General features: G+C 53.6%; 2 protein-coding genes across 5 annotated transcripts in view; one reads left to right on the top strand and one right to left on the bottom strand.

The window, feature by feature from the left end:
• The window catches only part of CAMK1G (calcium/calmodulin dependent protein kinase IG), a 28,586-nt gene extending 18,749 nt beyond the window's left edge, over positions 1-9,837 (top strand). The window contains exons 5-13 of the mRNA XM_037136979.2: positions 1,474-1,612; positions 2,249-2,372; positions 3,720-3,795; positions 4,851-4,963; positions 5,734-5,812; positions 7,386-7,473; positions 7,690-8,114; positions 8,654-8,781; positions 8,942-9,837. Of these exons, the coding sequence (XP_036992874.2) occupies positions 1,474-1,612; positions 2,249-2,372; positions 3,720-3,795; positions 4,851-4,963; positions 5,734-5,812; positions 7,386-7,473; positions 7,690-8,114; positions 8,654-8,744 (1,135 nt within the window). The 3' untranslated portion in view covers positions 8,745-8,781; positions 8,942-9,837. The remainder of the gene's footprint in view (positions 1-1,473; positions 1,613-2,248; positions 2,373-3,719; positions 3,796-4,850; positions 4,964-5,733; positions 5,813-7,385; positions 7,474-7,689; positions 8,115-8,653; positions 8,782-8,941) is intronic.
• Positions 9,838-10,709: 872 nt separating this feature from the next.
• Positions 10,710-21,481, bottom strand: part of LAMB3 (laminin subunit beta 3) — a 120,936-nt gene continuing 110,164 nt past the window's right edge. For all 4 annotated transcript variants that reach the window (XM_053658605.1, XM_053658609.1, XM_053658600.1 and 1 more), the window contains 9 exons: positions 21,217-21,377; positions 20,887-21,107; positions 20,440-20,637; positions 19,952-20,096; positions 16,109-16,316; positions 15,550-15,691; positions 15,003-15,179; positions 13,870-14,023; positions 10,710-11,229 (listed from right to left, as the gene is read on the bottom strand). In XM_053658605.1, the coding sequence (XP_053514580.1) occupies positions 11,093-11,229; positions 13,870-14,023; positions 15,003-15,179; positions 15,550-15,691; positions 16,109-16,316; positions 19,952-20,096; positions 20,440-20,637; positions 20,887-21,107; positions 21,217-21,377 (1,543 nt within the window). In that variant the 3' untranslated portion in view covers positions 10,710-11,092. The remainder of the gene's footprint in view (positions 11,230-13,869; positions 14,024-15,002; positions 15,180-15,549; positions 15,692-16,108; positions 16,317-19,951; positions 20,097-20,439; positions 20,638-20,886; positions 21,108-21,216; positions 21,378-21,481) is intronic.

Raw genomic sequence — 21,481 nt, 5'->3', positions numbered from 1 at the left:
GCCCAGTGAATAGCAGTAGCAAGCAGTCGAGGGAGTAAGTTGGAGGAGGGCCCGAAGCATCACTGACAAGTGAGCAGGAACCATGTGGCACCTTAATAAAGCCAGTTCAACAGGATTAGCACCCAGCAATTCAGGAGACGAAGAGGAGACAGGAGGGAAGGCAGGTTCCAACGTCACTGAAGAGCCAGCAAGCCTCCCAGCTCCAGGACCCAGGGTCCTAGTCAGAAACCCATAGTTGTGGACAAAGAGTCTCTTCCTCATGGACCCCCAGCTCATAATAGGAGAGCCCAGAGCCCGGGACAGAACCAAAACTGTTATGCATTTTGATGTGAGAATTTTGACTCCCTCGGTAGTGCATGGTCCTGCCACACATTAATATCCATACCCATGAGACAGTGGGAAGGGAATTGGAACCCCCGGCTTGTGGGTAAAGTACCCAGGGGTGTTCATCCCAGAGAAGGCCTTGGAGGAGCATTTCACCACCCATTTGCACATACTTGAAAAGATTTATATAAAAGAAGGCTATTTTTTTAAGTTTTTAAGAAAGATTTTATTTATTTATTTTTAGAGAGGGGAAGGGAGGGAGAAAGAGTGGGAGAGAAACATCTATGTGTGGTTGCCTATCACATGCCCCCGACTAGGGACCTGGAACCAGCGACCCTTTAGTTCTCAGGCCAGCACTCAATCCACTGAGCCACACCAGCTGGGGTGAAAGAATGTTATTTTTGATCTGGGTTCCCCAGTAGGCCTAGTGGTAGAATTGGTGTCTGCTCGTAGAAATGATAGGTAGTCAGGTTTCCTGATACAGATAGAAATGTTAAGGTGACAAAAGATAAAACAGTCTGTCTTAGGAGGTGGTGAGTTCTCTGCCACTGATGTGCCCCAGGACTTACTGTAAGATTTAGCAAAAATGGTGTAGATGGTATTCCAGAGGTGGGAGTCAGACTTGATCTTAAGGCCCCCCCTAAATCTTAAGATACCATACTACATGAGCCTCAAGCTACCACTTCAACTCCACCCCATAATTTCACCGTTAGGTAGCCCAATTTTCCAACACGAAAAAAAGAGTTCCCACCGTATGCACGGAATTCTCGTGTGCACACCTTCTCTTGGCCAGGTTTCAGTTTCGATTCCCTCTTCACCATTTCTTTCTTCCCGGTCCTCATCCAGAAAAGAAGGCAGATAAGCAATGTGCCCACAGAAGGGAATGACTGGTTTCTTATGAAACCCTAACCAGGACATTTTACATTGTAAAGGATGTTTCCAGGGACAGGTCAATGGTTGGCCCAAAAGGAAATGACTCCCTAGGGACATCATTCCAGGGATGTGAAGGAGGTCTTCTGAGACGGGAGTGACTAGCCCTCCCTGCACAGTCCACATATACCTGTCTGTTCTGCCAGACAGGTGTCCCCATGGCTACATTCACATGCCTTCAACCTGAAAAAAGACCTTCCTTTGCCCCTGTGCCCACAGCGTTTCTGGTGGGGAGCTCTTTGACCGGATCCTGGAGCGGGGTGTGTACACAGAGAAGGACGCCAGCCTGGTGATCCAGCAGGTCTTGTCGGCCGTGAAGTACCTCCATGAGAACGGCATCGTCCACAGAGACTTAAAGGTGCTGGGATGGGTGCCCTCGCTTGGCGGGGGAGGACAGAGAAATGATCCTTTAGGAAGCTGCAGGGGTCATGGGCAGTCTGAGCCCTGTAAAATGAGAGGGCTGGGCTAGCTTTCTCCTCCAGCCCTTTCTGCCCTTAGATTGAGCCAATCTTGGACGAACGAACAATCGTTGTTCATTTGTACCTCAGTTTTATCCTGACCTTTCCACTAGGCTTCACCCTATTCGGATACCAAGATAATCCACAGGTTTCTTGGCGTGAGCCACAGTCAAACTCAAATGTGACATTGCACCAGGCAGGTACCAGACTTTAGAGAGGCCAGAGACAGTTAACCAAGGGTTAATTCCTTCAAAACAGTTTTAGGGTATCTGGGAATGTGAGGAAGAAGATATTAGTACATTAAAGTGTATAAAGCTAAGCCAAGTCAAGGTCATAAGCAAAATACAGAATGCTGGGGTGCAGGAATTGAGGGTGCAGGAAGCAGGCAGGAGGGAAGAGTGGGAGAGAGATGAGCCTGGCTTTGAAGTCAGGAGCCAGAGCAAAGCTTCCTAAGAAATTATACGTCATGGGGAGGAAAGAGATGTGCGTTTCAGGTGATCATATCCTACACTACATATATTTCTCTCCCTCCATAGCCTGAAAACCTGCTGTACCTCACTCCTGAAGAGAATTCTAAGATCATGATCACAGATTTTGGTCTGTCCAAGATGGAACAGAGTGGAGTCATGTCCACTGCCTGTGGGACCCCAGGCTACGTTGGTGAGTCTGGGACCCCAGGCTACGTTGGTGAGAGGAAGGTTGACCAGTTAGCTACATTTGAACACATGGATGTAATTCACAGAATGGGATGTTACTCACAGTTGTGAGGAAACAGGGTTCAACTTCAAGGATGATCCAAGTAGAGGATTCACTTATGAGGTTCAGAGCCAGCCAATCCATTGATCTCTGAAACTACTCTTACTGCTCCCAAATCCTACATCTTAAAGACAGCCTGCCCCCAAGCCCTTCCTACGACCCAGGCCTATATTTTGCTTCTCACTTGTACAGACAGACTTCTTGCATTTGTCCTTCCAGGGAGATGAGGGGAAGAGACAAGATCACACACCCAGGCACCATTAGACCGCTGAGCAGTTGACCACTAGCCCCTCTGTCCTTTCCCCCACTCAAGAGGAAACCTCAGCCCCCCCATTTTTGGTATTCTGGTAGCGTAGGGCTGAGTTTGAATTCAAGCAACCCAGACATGGGCCCCTCAAATATGCACCCTAGAAAACTGGCAGAGGTGGGGGTCCCCTGCTTAAACGGGAGGCTTCCAGAGGCCCTTACAAAGTAAGAGCAGGCAAGATCCCCAGTGAGAGCATTCCTGAGATCCATGGGGGAGAAAACCAAGATTCAGAGCACCCACTCCTGCCCTCGCCTCTTAGCCGGTCCTCACTGGGTTGGGGGTGGGAAGCACGAAGTAGAATCCTCACTCGATAGAGGGAATCGGCTCTCTCCCAACAGAGGTTGGTCACTTACCATTACGTGTTTGGTCCCACTGGTCACAAGGCCCTGGTGTCTGTGATAAACACTGAAGACAGTTCTCTATTGCCCCAGAGCTCCCAGTCAGTGGAAGACACTGCTCATTCCCTCATAGAGCTTGTGATCTCATCGGGCAGACTAAGCCCTGCCCTTGAAGCTACCAGAGGCTGATGGGACAGGTACAGCCTGCCCTCTGGGAGCTCCTCCCTTAACGGGAAAGACTGTCCTCATCGTCATGGAGATCCCAGTCTAGTGGGAAAGAGGCAGTCCCTAACTTGCAGGTTTTCCCATCTGAAGGGAGACCGAGTCCCCACCCAGCGGATCCCCCATCTGAGTGGGGAGCCATGGGGCCTGCCTTCAGCAAGACATAGCTCTGGAGATGTCCAGTCTGATCAGGGAGACATAGACCCTGTCATGGGACCTTCTAGTCTGATGGGAGAGACACAGTCCCTGCCCTAAGGGAGTGTTCAGACTTACAGAAGCAACATCAATCCCAAGTCCTCCTCTCTGAGCCTCTTCCTGACCTTCAGCCCCCAACCCACAGCCCCCTCATCTTGTCCCAGCCCTGACTCTGCCTTTGGTTTGCAGCTCCAGAAGTACTGGCCCAGAAACCTTACAGCAAGGCTGTGGATTGCTGGTCCATTGGCGTCATCACTTATATATTGTGAGTAGAAGATGTCCTTGGCTCAGTGCCTGGAAAATCTCAGAACCTGCTCACCCTTTCTTCATTCCTTCCCTGTCTCAGCTCCTCAAGCAGCACCTACCTCCCAAGCATGTGCATGGACACGTGTGCACACACACACGTGCCCCTGTACACACACTTGTGCACACAGCTCCACCTGTCCTGATATCTACCAGGTTATAAAAACAGAGCTCAATGTGAACCCACTGTCCAGCCACCTGGGAGTCTGTCCTCCTGCACCCCCACCCCATTTACTTACTGCATGTACTGAGTCCTCCTCTGTGGAACGAGCAGTGAGAAGGGAAGAGGCCAAGCAAAGCTTGGAAGCCAAGCAGACACAATGTTCACATCTCAGATTTTCCTCCTGGTGATGTCATTTCGAGACCAAACAAGCACCTGGATGAGCCTTGTCCTCACTCCTCTTCACATCTTCTCGGGCTCTCATTTCCAGACCTGCTCATCACCCCTCTCCTCCCATCACTCCTGCTCTATAGCAAACTCTGCTCTTAGAAAGACAATCTACTGTTAATTATTTACCACTTTGTGTGGATTCAGTTCTCTATTTCCTTAACTTATGTCAAATAACTACTCTCATTCACTCACTCGCTCAACTAATATTCATTGGCATCTACCCTGTGCCAATCACTAGTTTAGGTACTAAATAAATAAAGAACAAAATAGTCTTCAAAAATCCCTCATGAAACTTATGCTCAAGTGGCCATTCTACCACCCTTCTTAAAAATATTTTATACATCATCTGAGATTCAGGAGAAGTGCAGGGAGAGGTGGTGAGAGCTTGGGAGCATAACGTCCAAAGAGACCATCCAAGGCGTCCTGCCCAAGCTTCGGCTCCCACATTAACACCTGATGGGACCTGCACTGTTTGGGAATCAGAGGCGGATCCATGTCCTGGCCAGACTGCTGGTGGGGGACCTTTGCTGCCTGCCTGGGGACCCTGTGGGGGGCTGGGCAGAGGGAGGGGCTGGCCTGGGGAGGGAGGGTCGGTCAGCAGCACAGCCCTTCCTGTTCCACTGCAGGTTGTGTGGGTATCCTCCTTTCTACGAAGAAACTGAGTCTAAGCTCTTTGAGAAGATCAAGGAGGGCTACTTTGAGTTTGAGTCCCCGTTCTGGGATGACATTTCTGAGTCAGGTAAGACCAGTGGGCGTGAAGGACAATATAACAGGCTCCAGGCAGAGGCTGCCAAGAGAAAAGAGCTTAACAAAGGATGACAGTCCTGGCTCTTGAAAGTCCCTGGGGAACCTGACAGACAACAGGCTGCCAAGGAGAGCAGAGAAATCTTCATGTGGTTCAGAGGCCAAATAAATTATTCGCATCTAAGGTTCATGCTTTTGTTTGCCTAGAGACAAAACCACAGTCTGCCTGGTAAAAGCAGAGGAGGTAGTTCAGATGAGGGACCAGGAGGGCAAGGCCAGGCAGGGGGGACTCTTCCAGCAGGAGTGGCAAAACCAAGGCCAAGTTTTGCCTTTTACACACCAAGACCGAGACCATGCCGTGCCTCAGTGTGTGAGCAGGCAAGCATTGTGTGTTATTGGGCCCGTTAAGTAGAGATCAGAGCTGGGGAAAGCCAGCAGTCACATGTGTTCCCACGTGCAGGTGCAGGCCCCTGAATGGGGCAAGTGCACACCCACGGGGCTTGCAGGCACGTTGGTGCCTCGTGACCAGAGATATATGTGCGATGCTATGTGGGTGAGGCCAAGTAGAGCCTCTCTTTAGTTCTTTATGGTGGGTTGTTGTTAGGTGGTTTGGATTTCTTTTTTCTCTTTTTAAGACTCTGTAAATTGCCTCTTTGGAAGATTAGCTAAAAGATGTATTCACTGCCACCCACCAGCCCGGAAGTGAATTTCCATCAGTCGTGAAATCTGGTCCTAAGCTGCTGTGTCTTTGATTGCTCCTCTTAGCCAAGGATTTTATTTGCCACTTGCTGGAGAAGGACCCAAATGAGCGGTACACCTGTGAGAAGGCCTTGAGGCACCCCTGGTGAGTGAGGGGTGGGGTGGCTCCTAGCCCCAGCCAGCCAGTGGCTCCCCAAATGTCACGCTGACCTGCTCGCAAGATGTATTTCCCTGGACTCTGCTTGCCCTGAGCTGTTTACTCTTGTGGCATCCACAGAGTGTAGAAGTGTTCACCTGGCCCAGCTAGAGATGCAAACAGTATTTAATTAAGTGGGTTCTGACCCAAGGGTGGCAACTGGGTCACCTGGTCAAGTGCAGAAGACAGAGGCAGTGGGGCCCTGTCATTGGCACCGGTACCCAGTACTCATTACCCAAGAGGCACCCAGGCACATGCAGCTCTGCCCTGTTATTAAGAGAATCATTTTTTGCTCTCTTTGGGGTCAAAACCTGTTACATATGAGGTGATCTGAGAAAATCCCAATTCATAGAGTAGGTAAGTAAAGTCCTGAAATGCCTCCTTTTTTCTTGCTACATGCCTGCTCAAGAATTTACAATGGCTCCCTATTTCCTACCACAGCAAGCCCAGAATCCTTTGTCTTTCCAGGTATTCCCTAATGTGCCCTGACCTCCAACTGAATTTCCCAGGATTCCCAACACACCTTCTCTGGTCCAGAAATGCCTAAGAGCTATACCCCTCTCCCTGCCTTCCCCTACCCCATATACCAAACCCTTTGCAATTATACCTTGGGTTATGCCATTTTCACCACCTAGAATGTCCTCCTCTTGCCTTGTGCGTAGCATCTTTCAGGATCCAGAATAGTCTCTCCCCTTTCCTGAAGCCTTGGCTCCCACAGTCCAGGCAGGCCTCCCCATCTCTCACTATCAATTACAGAGCCCACCATGAATTACTCTGGGTCACGGCATGAAGCAAGGCTCTGGCCCTCCACTGTAAGCCCTAGGGATCAGGACCCCATCTGCTACAATACTTCTCTGGGCTCCTTAGTACCTAGCAAGTACTGTGCACGTGGCAGGTGTCTGGGGAACGCTTAGAGACAAGTGACTGAGGGGCTGAGGGGACAGGAGAAGGGTAACCTATCCTGGGTGGCCTCACTGTAAAAAGGCTTCCAGGAGGAGGTGGGTTATGAGCAAAGTTCTGAGCTAACAGATAATGACAAATCGTGCGCCCTCTGACACTCAGTAAAGGTTTTTTTTGTTTGGTTTTTTTGTTTGTTTGTTTGTTTGTTTTTATAAAAAGCCAGGTAGCAAATATTTTAGGCTCTGCTGGCCATACTGCCTCTGTAGGAACTAGTCAATCTGCCTGTGTAGCATGGAAGCAGCCACAGGCCATACCTGAATGAATGGGGGGCAGGTCTCAGGAAGGCCTTATTTACAAAAGCAGGAAATAGACAGATTTGGTTTACACACCAGAGTCTCCTGATCCTGCTCTAAAGCAAGCCTTTGGTTTTGCCAAAGCATAGGCCCCTAATGACCTCCCAGGGAACAGAGGAGCTCTGATTCCAGCTTGTTTTACTGTGGCCACCCTTCTCCTTGGGCACTCCATTTAGCTTAACCTGGACCTACCTGCACAGTCCCTTGCCCAACTCCTGGTTGAGTCCCATAGCCAACCACTTATCCAGGTGTCTCCTCTGCATCCACAGGATTAATGGAAACACAGCCCTCCACCGGGACATATACCCATCAGTCAGCCTTCAGATCCAGAAGAACTTTGCCAAAAGCAAATGGAGGGTAAGTTGTCCTGTCCAGGAGGTGCCTGAAGGATGGGCTGGGGCAAGGGATGATGGAGGGGCTTTCCTTGGGGCTTTCCAGCAGACACTGGAATTCCCTGGACCCCCTCTGGAAGGAGAAGCAGGCACCTTGGTTTCCAGAGGCCACAGGGCAGAGGGAAAGCTTAAGCTCTGTGACCCTCTGAAAGTGGAAATGGCCGGTGCTGTGTCTCCTTAGCAAGCCTTCAATGCAGCAGCCGTGGTACACCACATGAGGAAGCTGCACATGAACTTGCACAGTCCAGGCATCCGCCCAGAGGTGGAGAACAGACCTCCTGTCAATCAAGCCTCAGAAGCTTCAAGACCCAGCTCCCCTGAGATCACCATCACCAACACCCCCGCCCTGGACCAGAGGGCAGCACTCCCTGCCCTGACCCAGCTATCCTGCCAGCACAGCCCCCAGCCCACTACCCCAGGCCCCAAATCCCTCAACTGCCTGGTCAATGGCTCCCTCCGCATCAGCAGCAGTCTGGTGCCCATGCAACAGGGGGCCCTGGCCGTTGGGCCCTGTGGCTGCTGCTCCAGCTGCCTGAGCATCGGGAGCAAAGGGAAGTCCTGCTACTGCTCCGAACCCACGCTCCTCAAAAGGGCCAACAAAAAACAGTACGTACTTTCCCTCGAAGACAGAGGCCCAGCCCTGCTCAGTCTGGGTCCGAAAGAACTCAGGCAACAAGCTAAAATAAATTGACCAAAGGATGTTTCCCACTTGAGGAAGCCCCAGAGGTCAGGAAGAGCTCTGGATCAGGGGCCAAGGGAGAGGCTGTCCTTACCACCCACTAGCTGTGTGGTGGTTGATCACCAGCTAATTTCTCCTTCTATTTTGCTCATCTGTAAGAGGGGTTAATTGCATTATATGTGCCTGCTCAGGCTGCCTCACAGAGGTACTGTAAAAGTTTAGTGAAGCAGCAGGAATGATAAATGTCTGCAGAAAACTGGGTACATGTGAATGGTAAACAGTAGACTCCTTGAGTTTCCAGGGCCTCCATGTTTTGGGGGGGAGAAAGGGGTCTAGTTGTCTTGTGTGTCTTTTCCACAAGTGCTAGTGCTTTCTGAACTTCATAAAGGAAGGGCTGAAAACTATCTGGGCTCTTCTTGCTTCCCCCAATATGTCATAGCCTGCTGCTACTACATTTCCTTTCCAGGAACTTCAAATCTGAGGTCATGGTACCAGTCAAAGCCAGCGGCAGCTCCCACTGCCGAGCAGGGCAGACCGGAGTCTGTCTCATTATGTGATCTCTGGGGGTTGTGCCTGTATCACTGCAATTTTCAGGTGAGGGGACTAGAGACAAGAGGGCCAGGTGGGGGCCAGGGAACCTGGTGGGGGAGCTTCTGTCCCAGAAGAAAAGCCCCATCCCAGAGTCTGAATGATGGGGCCAGAGGGGTACCAGAGGTGTCGGCCCCACCCCACCCTGAAGCCCTTTCCTCTACAGGAGCAATTGTCAGCTCATCTCTGCCCTTCAGAACCTGGGGTCTACTGTGCAGCAGGAGGAAGGGGAGCAAGCAGAGCAGGACCTGGCGGGGACAGTCTCTGATCAGAAGCAGCCGACTGCTGCCACGTGGGACAGACCCTCACCAAAGGCCCCGCCATGAGCCTTCAGGGGCGGAGGTCTCTCGGAAACTGCAGGCAGGAGGAGTGGCATCTGCTGGCCTCCAGGTCTCCCTGACCTGCCTGCTCTGTGCCCCACACCCTGCGTGTTGTGGTCTGTACAGTGTGCGTAGGTAGCTTTTCCCCAGGTCTGTGTTGTTTGTCGTGAGAAGCTTAACAGGCTGGCCAGGCTGTGTCGCCTTCAGAGCAAAGCCATAAGGAGCATCGCCCCAGACTCCTTGCTCACTCAGCACATACTCATTCCTGCCCCTCAGGCCTCCATCCTCACAGCCAGAACCGACTGGCCCATTGGTGTAGTCGCCTGCCCATCTGCATGAATGACAGGCAGCTCCACGATCTGCCTGTGAGGGCTCACAATTTGAATCCTTAACTCCAGGATTAGCTCCCAACTGTGCCAAGCCCCCTCCAGCCTACCTGGGGCCCACTTCTGAGCCTCCTCCCGCCCTGCCCCTGTCCAAAGGCAGTGCCACACCCTCCCAGGAGAAAAAGTTAGGAATCCGAGACTGAGTACTGTAAGGAGTTAGTATCCTGGCCAGATGCCCTCCACACACACCCAATTAAGTAAAAATTGGGAGCTGACTGTTTTCATTTCAGCAGCAATTCTAATCCTGCCTCTGTTCCCCTCACTCTTTCTAAAGGTCAGGTGCATCATTCTTGTTCATCCCATTTTCTTGCCACCTGATCTCTCATCCCAGCTTCATGCTCAGTGTTGTGCTCAATAAAATGGACATATTTTTCTCTACGAAGCTTTGTTTGGTTCTTCCCATGGTCAGAAGCAGCTCAGGGACTTATAAGTATGTGCGGAGCGGAAAGGGCGTGGAGAGCTGGAGGCCAGGTAGAATCTAGCAGACATGGAAGGGGCACGTGGGATGCCAGGCACCCAGGGAGGAGCTACACATTCTGACCCATTTACTCCTCACGTAACCTTTTGAAGCCCAGGTGGTCCAGCTCCAGCGTCCATTGTCCTACTGACTGTATTAGATGAGCATGAAGTTGAGGCCCAGCCCTGTCCTGCCACACCGGTGACCTGGGGAAGTCCTTTGGGCCACTTTGGTCTCCTCACTTGTTGGATGAAGACAACGGTGACACTTACATCATGAAATATGTCTTACCCCGTATCAAAAAGTGAGCAATAGCGATCAAGACGTCCATGTAGACAAATGCCTAGCACAGTGCCTGGGCTGTGGCCACACACAAATGCTCACCATTTCCTTATCCACCTCCCCAAACACACACAAATACATGTCCATTACAACTTCTCTTTGAGAACCCAAAACACATGGGTTCTGGTCTTGGTTCTGAAACCTGTGTGAATTTGGGCACCTTGTTTCGCTTCTCTGGGTTTCTATTTCCTCACCTGTAAATATGAGACTAGATCATCGTTCAAAGGTGAACTGGCTCCTCCAGTCCCTCCTGGATGGAATCCATCAGGCCCTGGGCAGAGGGGCCCTATCTCCCCAAGTTGGGGTGATGAGCAAGCTGGACTGAGCGGAGTGGAGCAGCCTGTGGTTCCTACACCACCAGGCCTTGGGTGACAGAAACAGGTGCTAAAGGTTTACTTAATAGAAGACACACGATTTTCCCACTTTGAACCTCTAGAATCCTTTCCAAAGATTTTTATTAGGCGTTTTTGTTTGTATATCACTTGGGTTAAGTTTTGTGTTGGTCCAGAATTCAGCCTCAGTGGAGAACACAGAGCGAGGACACAGCCCAGCCAAGCTCCCTCCACTTGGGAGTTTCTGATCACATGACAGAGGTGACAGGGCTCACCTCTGCCATCCCTTGTCCCTCAAATGTGGTAGTCCCGTCAGCTCAGGCTCAGCTGTGGCCCAGAGTAACCTTACTCCTGCACACCAGGGGTGGTCCAGGAGGTGCTTTCAGCTGCATAAAAGGAGCTGGAAAGCATTCCAAACCAGTCTGTCCCCCAAAGCAGAGAGGGCAGGTGTGTGGGCCCAGGGAGCTGGCAGCTGGAGCATCACTTGCAGGTGGCGTAGTAGAGCACCCGCTCGTTGATGTGGTCGCGGATCTGCTCCACGTACTTCTCCAGCCCTGTCAGGTCTGCTGAGCGAAGAGTGATGGCCTGGCTGCCCCTCAGCAGCTCCGACTCCATGTCTGAGGGCAGATGGAACAGCAGGGGGAGGAGGTGGGGCTGGTGAGTCCCCAGAGACTCCCAACCCCTCCTTCTCCTCCCGCCCACCTGGAGACAGCACCTGCAGGAGGACTCACCTCTGGGGGATCCTCCTCAAGGTCAGCCCTCTCCAGCCCCACAGTCGTCCAGCCCTACCCCATTCACACGTGCCAGAAGCCAGGCCCAGGAAGCCCTCATCCCAATTATCCCATGGCCCCTACCCTTCTCCTCTGCTCTAGGCTCCCTCAGTTGTCCCAGACTAATGAGGGTGGCCACTGGTACCACAATTAGCAGCCTGCTGCCGCTGGCCCCGGACAGCTGCCATCCCACCAGCGATCCTCAGGTGGATGCCATGGCAAAGAGCTGGTTGAGCAGCCAGAGTGCTTCCCCACTCTCCCTCCCCGAAACGCCACAGATATTTTGCAGCCTACCACCAGCCCGTGGCCTTATCCAGCCTGTCCCTCCTGGCACATGGGGTGGGAGACCCCTCTACCACATTCGTGAGGGCTGGGACCCAGCCTCAGCCTGAGCTTTTCCAGGAATAGGGAAGGAGTGCCCTGCCTCACAAGGCTCCAACTTTAAGCAGAAGAGAGAGAGAGAGAGCGAGAAGGAGAAGAAGAAGGAAGAGCAGGAGGAGGAGGGAGGGAGGGAGGGAGGGAGGGAGGAAGGAAGGAAGGAAGGAAGGAAGGAAGGAAGGAAGGAAGGAAGGAAGGAAGGAAGGAGAAAAGGAAAGAAGTGTTCTCATTAAGCCAGAATCAGAGCCTTCCTGCTCGATTGTCCAGTCTGTCTCCTGGGGGTGTAGGGATAGCTTTTCTCTGTCTCTCACACTGCAGTCCTTCAGATGCCTGAGGTTTGTCTTCTCCAGATGAAACCTCCTTAATCGCTTCATCTATTCTGTATTTGATGTGATGACTAAGTCCTTCTCTACCTCCCAACCCTGGTCACTCTGCCCTGGACATTTGGTTTGTCGATATCCCTTCTGACGGTGCAGGAGCCACCACGGAACACCAGTCCTCCCCAGGGACATCCTATCAGTGGAGTGTAACTGGGTTAGTACTGGGCTGCCATTCAGCCAGTGGGTACCCATTTGGGCCTGTGGGTTGATAAAATATTGAACTTTTAACAGCTGCTGTTCTGTTCCTGGTCCCCACCCTGAGGGTCCCCTATGCATGTTCACCCCCATAATTCTGCCATTGGAAGTTAATTCCTGCAAGCAGGTAAATGGCCATTCCAGTGCTACAACCTGAGCTTTTGCTGGTTGGTCAGTGCATGGCACACCAATTTCTAAATATTCTTAATATCAGCCCTGAGCCGTTACTTCCTTATTTTGGCTGCTTTGTATTTATTTGCTCTTTGTCAATGACAAGATACAGCTAACTTTGATTAAGCATACACTTACTCAAAACTCTTCAGTCATTTTCAGGTGAGTAACAGCTCATATTTGCCTCTCACTTGCTGGTGTTAAAGTGTCTTCACTGCAGCAGCCACTAAGAATCCAGGCCTCAGTTGAGCTGTGCTGGTGGGTTCAGGACCAAGTGAGGCCAGAGTGGAAGACAACTTCTCTCCTTATTTAATTTCCCAGTGTTTCAGCCCATCCTTTTAGATTTCCGAGATTGCCTTAGAATACTGGTTCTCTTTTCTAGTGTATTAACTATCTGTTGTAAAGATCTGAGAAGCATATTTTTTTTATCTTCACCCACTGACCCAGCAGCCCCTGGGCCCCACCATCAAGGTCCATTCCTGTCCTCTCACCCTTCAGGTCTGGCTGGCCACCACCTCACTGTTGACTCAACAGCCCAACCTTCTCTATGGTATCCACCTGGTCAGCCAAACAGATTTTTGCCTCTTTCTCTGAAATTCAGAGAAACTCTGCCTGAGGCATTCTCTGGCACACCAGTACAATTGTCCCATCATGGGACAATGGATCTTGGAGAGCGAACCTGGGTCCTGGCCATCCCTGTTCTCCTTTCTGAGACATTCAGAACCCTTGGAAATCTTTCATTAAGCCTCTGCCGTATTTGAAACCCTCAGGTGGCTCCCTACAGCCTCTGGGGCTGAGTCTCCCTTTCACAGGTGGGGAGGCCAGGTGCACAGACCAGCCACACCAGCCCCTGCTGCTTCTTGCCATCCCGTTCTGACCCTTCTCAGCCCCCCTCTTCCGTTGGGTGCTCCTGCCGCATTTTCAAAATGTACCTCATCCTTCCCTCTCACCCTGTCTTGAGATCCCTCTCCTTCTTCCCAGCCTCTCCCAGGTCTACGCATCCTTCAAGTCCACATCTAATCTTATCTTCTCTGAACATTCCCTTCACTAAGCATTTCTCTCCAGCCTCTTACCATTTGGGCCCCTATCACGGACCCCCTTATGCTGCTAAACACAGGGTCGTGCATCCCACAAACTGTAGGAAAAATGGCCACATCCAGATCTCGAGCTTTTTGAAAACAGACCATGTCTTGTAAACATCTCTACACTCCCCACAGCCCCGTCATCGTATCCCGTACTTATGAGGTGCTCAGGGACTCCCAGCTGGCCTCGCTCCCTTCGCTCTGCCAGCTCCAGCAAGACTGAGCCTCAGAAGTGCTGGGCTGGGACCAGCCTTCAGGGATGCCCCCAACCATCCCCTCACCTCTCATCCTGTCCATCATCTCCATGGTCTCCCCAAACAGCTCCTCTGCCTCCGTCTTGACGCTCAGGATTCGGCTGCCCTGCTCCCCCAGCATGGGGCTCTGGCCCAACCGGTTTTTCAGCTCGGCATATTTTTGCTTTATTCTCTCAAATCCCTGAAAAAAGTAGAACAGACTCTGTCACTGTCATCATCATCCGAAGTCCTAAAGACCTGTGGCTAGAGCACTTGACATCACACAAATCAACACCAAGGGATAAGGTGCCTTCTAATGTCCCCCCTGAAGTGGTCTTGCCTATAAAAAAATCCTCCTAGGCCACAAACTGTACTTTAAATTTGTTCTGCATGTCCCTCTCTTCCGCTGTAGTTCCTGTCATTTCCCACTCGCTTCCAACACAGTGTCAGGCACATAGTTGTCCCTTAATAGTATACTTGGGCACTGGCCGCTGTAGCTCAGTGGATTGAGCATGGGTCTGCAAACCAGAGAATCACGGTTTGATTCCCAGTCAGGGCACATGCCTGGGTTGCAGGCCAGTTCCCAGCAGCAGATGCAGGAGAGGCAACCATACATTGATATTTCTCTCCCTCTCTCCTTCCCTTCCCCTCTAAAGATAAATAAATTAAATCTTTAAAAAAATAGTATACTTGGCAGCTGGGCCACTGTAGCAGGACCGTAGGTGCTAACGTTCCTGCTACACTGGAGACATTGGGGAGACTCTCTGATCTGCCCTCCAGTCTAATTCTGACAGTGATGGGGCTCTCAGTTAGGACAGGTCAACAGTGCCTGTCCTGGCTGGGAAGCCTGACAGGGATGGGCGTCAAGAGACCTGCTCTGTAGACAAGCTTTGCTTTGAACCAGTTACCACTCAATCTGGAAAAGGAGAAGGGTTGGACTAGCTCGTTTCCAGCATTTCTGAATCTGCGGCAACCAGACCAGCCAGAAGCAGAATCAGGATGTCTGGCCAGATCTGGGTTAATCCTGAAGCCCCTTCTGGTTGTTTTAGAACAACTGTTATTCTGCTTGTTTTTGAGCCCATGGTCCTAGAAAGTGAACACGTGTACACCCAGGTAGCGTCCTCTCTTCCCAGGAGCCCCGACCGCTGTGCTCCCTTGGGCTGACTGCAGCCTCTCTGTACCTCCTGGGCACTCAGTGCCCGCTCGCTGGCGCCTTCCGCGAGCTGCTGAGCCTGGGCCGCCTGTGCCCGCTGCTGCTGGGCCTGGTGGCGGAGCTTCTCCATCCGTGCTCGGAAGTCACCCAGCTGCTCCATCATGCCTGTCACCAGTCTCTCCGCCGGCCCCAGCACCTGCTGAACCTTTGTGGCGAGAGGGAGACCTGGGTCTGTGGCGGGCCTCACAGGCAGTGGTCTTGATCCCTCTTTTTCCCAGCGCATCAGGCAGCTATAACTTCCTCCAAGCAGAACATCACTATTGCCCCCTCCCAGTCCCCTATCTGTCCACTGGCATCCAAGCCTCCCCCTTCCTCACCCCAGCAGACCCCCACTCCTTTCTGCACCTGGCCACGATACCAGAAAACCAAAGGCTCAAAGCCAGGGTCAAAGCTGTAACCCTCCTTCTTTAGGTCCCTGTCTCGGTTGCCACCCAGGCCACTTTCTGGCATCTTGTTTGCCTTGTGCCTGAATCTGTTCATTTCCCAAATGAGGGGAGGAAGCCGTACCACCTCACCTCAGCAACCCTGTCCTGGATAAGCCGAAGGGAGCGGCTGGTGCCTTGCATGGTGTCCTGAGCCTCCTGCAGCGCCACGGTGCCCTGCTGCAGGTTCCCAACCACATCCTCCACCTGGCCCTCCACTGCGTGGGCTCGGCTCCTGGGGCCAAGAAGGGAGAGAAATGAGAATGAGGGAACAGGGAACAAAGGGGTGTGTGGTACAACTCTCTGACCAGTCCAAGAGAATATACTTCCCAGCCAAGACAAGGGGAGTGTTAACTCAGCAGCTTTTCCACCCCAAGTCCCTCCCCAGCAGGCCTGACAAGTGGGAGTGTTCCCTTGCAGACACCCCCTGGGCACGGTTTCCAACGCGGAAGGCAAGGGTCACCGTGAGGGAAGTTTTGCCCAAAGGCTGCGCATCACTTTGCCATCACCCACCATGGCAAGCACCCCTCCCGTCTCCCAGCCCACCGCTCTGACTTGGAGAGCTTCTTCCCTCATTTCCAGCAGCAGACTCAGGGAGCAAAAACACCAGCCCGGTCCTGGGCAGGGATGAGCCCAGGGCTCTGGGCCGTACCTGGCCTGCTCCGCCTCAGCCTGGAGCCTGCGAGCTCGGGCGACGTCCTGCTCAGTCTGTGCCAGCACCAGGTCCACGTTGGGGAGCCTGGATGCAATGGCCTGGATCTCGTTCATCTTCCTCAGGACTGTGGCAGAGTCCGTGGGCAGCCACAGGGCCAGCACAGCCTCGCTGACCTCCTGGATGGTGGCCGCATCGGTGTCAGGGTCTAGAAGACAGCCGTCTGTCAGACGGGGGGACACCAGCCACCTCCCCAGAGGGCAGAGGCCCTGGGACAGCAGGACCCATGGGAAGCACCCATGTGGCATCTCTGCCCTGTGCCCCAAGCCCCTGCCGCTCCCCCTCAGGCCCACTCAGGTGCCCATTCTCGGAGAGTTTCCGGCGTGCTGGCGCGGATGACTGTCAGCACAGCTGTGGCTACTAAGTGTCTGGTGGCACAGGAAACTGCGGGCTGGGGAGAAGGAGGCGGTGCCAGACAGCTGGTCCTGAACAATGTGTGGAGCACAGGCACAATCGGCCCTAAATTGGGGAGGGTGGCCAGGAACTGGAACTGCTCCCTGGGCAATAAGACCCCTTCCACCTGCCCCTCCGCAGACCAAGATGCTCATTTTTGCAAAGGCAGATACAGATAATCTGGTCCTAGCTCCAAGGTCACCTTCTCAGAGAGGCTGGTCCTGGCCACCCAGTCTAAGGTCACCCCCCCACACACACACACCAACACTCCTTATCTTCCTCCTCGGCTTTATCTTTTTACTGCATTCATCAGCAGCACAGTCAGCACTTCACTCATTTGTCTGGTCTTCTGTCTGGTTTCCTACTGGAATCTGAGCTCCAGCAGGGCAGGGCCTGGGTTCCATCCACAGCTCTCTCCCCCGGCCCTAGCACAGTGCCCGGCACTTGGAGGCACTCTGTTTGTAGAGTGAATGAGTGACGGGAAGGGCTCCAGACCCAGGTTACTAGTCAGGCAACTTGGGGCAAGTCAAATGGCCTCTCTGAGCTCAGGTTCCAACCTGTGAAATGGGAATAACTGTCCTCAATCTGCAGGGATGAAATAAACCAAGCAAGCAGCAGGAAGCTTACAAACCATCTCCAGGGCAGAGAGCGAGCTCAGAAGTACAGAGATGGCACCTCCAGCCCGTCTCTCTCTGTTCACTTGCCAGTGATAACAACCAGGTAGCAACGGGGGCAGCCCCTCGCTCCGGTGGCTTACCCTGGGACTTGGACACTCCCGTGGCCCTGGAACCCTGGGCCCAGCCTTACTCTGCAATCAGAGGGTTTCCTCACCAGCTAGCTTACAGGTCCCAGCCCCAGTCCCCAGGTCAGGTGGACGGACGCTCCCAGAAGGTGGAAGCCATGCCTCCTGCACTTCCGAGTCCCTCGGGTGCCACACTGGCAGCAACAGGGGGCCTAACTGCGGTGGGTCAACCGAAGCAGGCTTGTCCCCAGCTACGGCTTCCTCGGGGACCTCTGCCCAGGACCAACAACCTCCCATCTAACCCAGAGTCCTGCTCACAACACCGGCTTCATGACCACCTTCCCAGAAAACCCCCCACTGAGCACACCTTCCTTTACCCTGAATCTCTCCAGCTGTCCCCAAGGGCTGGGGCCAAGTGTCCCTCAGTTAACACAGGTCTCTGAGGCTCAGGGTGGGTTCAGCAAACATGCACCCCTCTGAACAGCAGCACAGGGGGTGCTGAGACTGAGAATCACATTAGATTCAGTCCCTGCCCTCATGGGGCTCAAAATCTGGTGGGACAGACAGGCCCACGACCAAGGAGGCAGAACCCTGAGTGAAGGGGGTGAGCACAGGGCATTAGGACGGCCACCGGAAGGGCACCTACCCCAGTCTGACAGGTCCAGGGAGGTGTCTAGAGGGTGGGATACCTGGAGGAATCTTAGAGGATGCTTAGGAATTAGCAGGTAAGGAGAGGTGGGGCGGGGAGGTCAATCCAGGGAGGGGGAAAACATTAGCAAAAGCAAGGAGAGAAGAGTGTGGGTGTGTGCACAGGGGTGTGTGTGACTCACGGTGCAATAACCCAGAGTGTGGACAGCGGACTGAGATGGGCCCTCCCCACCCCCCCCGCAGGCAGCGGAGCCCGATGCCCTCAGGCAGCTCACTTAACCTCCCTGTGCCTGCAGTCCTCACCTGCAAAGTGGCGGGCAGTCGGATGGAGTGATTTTATACACGCAGAGTGCTTAGAACAGTGCCTGGCACTCAGGAAGAACTCAGTAAAGCAGAACTATTGTTTTGTCAACTACATTTGAAGGCCTAAAAAAGACGATATCTCCTCTCTCTCCATAGGCTTCCCCCCGCTCTGTGACCCTGGCTGCCAACAGCACCAACGCCTCCCGCACCAGGACTCTGGAGACTGGGAGAGCGGTCCTGGGTCCCTCCTTCTCCCTGCCCTGGCTTCAGACAGGACCTGACCTGAGACACAAGTATAACTGAGAGGATGAAAGGGGCCCCCAAAGCCCAGCAACCCCCTGCCGTTCATGTGAGCCTTGTACCCCAAGGAGAGACTTCCCGCCCACCTCCCACTCCCTGGCAGGGCGGGTGCCCACTCAGCCTCACTCGGTGAGCCTCAGGGGAAGGCTGGCTCTGCCTGAGTGCGAGCCCCAAACTCTGCCCTAGCCTATTGGCCCATGCTCATTGGGCACCGCCTCCCTGCATCCCCAGATAACTCTCCCCCTTCTGGGGCCGGTGGGAGCGTGGCTCCAGCATGGCCTCAGAGAAGCCCGGGGACCTCAGCAGGTCCCTCCTGCCCTCTCTGACTTGCTGTCTGCACTCAGGAGGGGCTTTGGCCTCTTGAGAGCAAAGACAGCACAGTAGTAGCAAGAACCACCGTCATTACACTGAGCCCTCAGCTCCTTGTAACTAGGCTCCCAGCCAAGTGAATTCCTTGGCAGCGACCAGACATCTAATAATATCAACTCATATTCCTGAGGCACCTTTAATTTTTCAAAACACATTTTACATCAGTTACTCAATCCCCAGAATAAACTTGTGAAATACTACCATCCTGGTTTGCAGAAGCAAAAAAATGAGGCAAAGAGAAAAGCAACTTGCCCAAAGCCACCCAGATTCCTGAGTCCTGTCCAAGGAAGTTTCCACTCCCCAGGGTGGCATGGGAGGGGATCCAGTTTGTTTATTTGTTCAACAAACGTTGGGTGTCTGGCCTCATGCTAGGTGCCAGTGATGCAGTGAATAAGGCGGAAAGCCATCCCTGCCCTCTTGGGGCTTACAGTCCAGTGGCGAGTCAAACAATACACTCTGATACAAAGGAGCCCTACCACACAGGCTCGGACCGGTGTGATGAAGGTTAGACATCAAAGGGGATGGAGGGGAGGGGTCGACCAGATGTCAAGGTCACAAAAGCACCCCCCCACCCAGGAAATGATATTTAAGCTGAGACCTGGAGAGCAAGAATCAGAAGCCTTAGAGAAGGCATTTCAGGCACAGAGAAAGAAGTAAAAATCTCAAGACAGGCAAGAGCCTGGCCTGTTCAAGGACAGCCAGTGAGCAAAGCAGGAAGCCAAGGCCGTCTACCAAGGAGGTGAGGAGAGGCCAAGATAAAGAGTTGGGAATTCATTCCAAGAACAAGGGGAAGCCAGTGAAGGGTTTTAGGCGTGAGTGGGGACATGACCCCATGTTCACATTTTTCAAAGATGCTTTAGGCTGTTCTGTTGACAATAGACCTGAGGGAGCAGGAGGGGAGGTGGGAGAACAGGCCATGGCAGCTGGCCAGCAGAGTGACAGGGCCTGGTCCAGGTGCATGGAGGCAAGAAAAGGAGATGGCTGGCTGTCCTGCCAGGACAGCGGGAGCGGGCCAAGCCCAGGCTCACCTGAGAGGAAGTCCCGGACCTGCTGGATAAGGAGCCGCGTGCGTCTGACGTCTTCCTCCATCTGGGAGCGGCTGGCGCTCACCTGGGTCTCCAGGCGCTGCGCGTCGGATTGCACCTGCGAGGCGGCTTCCTCGGCCGCCCTGATCTGCAGACACATGCTAAGTCAGCCATCACCACAGCCCCAAGGGAGCCTCTCAGCAGCCCCCCAGACTGCCACGGACACCTGCTACCCAAGATCTACCTGGGAAACATTTGTAATGAACCCAGTTTGGTCCCAGATATTATAAAAGCAATGTGGACTCAGATAAAATAAAAGCCCAAAACATTGCCTACTTCTCAAAGTCTACTTCTCATTCACTGTAGGGGCCTGGGGCAAGGCACCTGACACCTCTGGACCTTTGTCGCCTGACTAAAACAGGAGCTGACGTCCCCAGGGGGCTCTGTCCTCTCTGCCTCCAAGGTGCCCACCTCACCTTGCTCGCACCTACCATCTGTCTGGTCTGCTGGAGCTGGGTGTTGAAGGCCCGCAGCTGCTCGGCCACCTGCCCCGCCGTCCGGAAGGCCGCGCCAGCCCTGGGAAGGGCACCTCTGCAGTGGGAGCCACAGGCCGTGCCGTTGTCTCGGGGACAGAGCTCCCCAGGGCACGCTCCTGGGGTGCAGGCTGTCTGCCTGGAGCCCCCACAGAGCTGTGCAGAGAGGGGTGGTCAAAGAGGGTGTCCACTGCTCCTCAACAACCACTCCCATCTCACACAAATCGCCAGATATCTCCATGGCAACCGGGCACCAGAAACATGTTTCCTTGGCAACTACTGAGGGGCCAAGGGTCAGGGTGGGTGGGGGAGCAGGGTAGGTCCTACCGGGAAACGTGTACAAGCAGTAGGTGTGGGAGAGCCGGGGCGGGGGTTCCAGGAACTGGGACTCCATGCCTGACTCACCTTGTTGGCGGTGGGTGTCAGATCAGGCAGGGAAGCCATCTCCAGCTTCAGGGCGGCCAGCTGTGGGCCGCTGGCTCCTCCTCCGCCTCCCACCTGCTTCTCCAGCCTCTCTGCCTCTCTCCGGATGTCCCTGACTTGGCCCAGCCGGTGGATGCTGTTGGAGACCTGCTGGGCAGCCTGGGATGACCGCTGGTGGGCTGTGGTCAGCATCTGGAAGGCTCCTGTGGGAAGAAGAGGGGGAATCTGAGTCACCCCCGGCCTGCAGGACCAGAGGTGGAGGAGCGGGAGGGTGTGGAACCTGCACACGCCATCTGAGTCCCCGCCCCTCACCTGAAGGGTCCGCGCTGCCCATCTTCTCAAACTGCTCCCTCTTATTCTGGTACATAATGAGGAGGCGATTAAAGCTTCTGTCCAGGCTTTCCAGGTCTCCTGGGAGGGTCAAGGCCTCCTCCTCCAGGGGCAGAGGCTGCTGTAGGTCCTGGAGGGTTCGCCTGAGACAGGAGAGGAGCACTCATTAACATATAGGGGGGTTGACTCCCCAGAACCAGCCCTCCACTTAGAGAAACTGCTAGTAAGTCAGGAAAAACAGAGAGGC

The sequence above is a fragment of the Artibeus jamaicensis genome, unplaced genomic scaffold, assembly GCF_021234435.1.
Source record: "Artibeus jamaicensis isolate MK-2021 breed Jamaican fruit bat unplaced genomic scaffold, CSHL_Jam_final contig_2170, whole genome shotgun sequence".
NCBI classification, from domain to species: Eukaryota; Metazoa; Chordata; class Mammalia; order Chiroptera; family Phyllostomidae; genus Artibeus; species Artibeus jamaicensis.
Note: the sequence above shows the minus strand (reverse complement) of the source record. Positions and strands in the feature narration are given on the sequence as shown.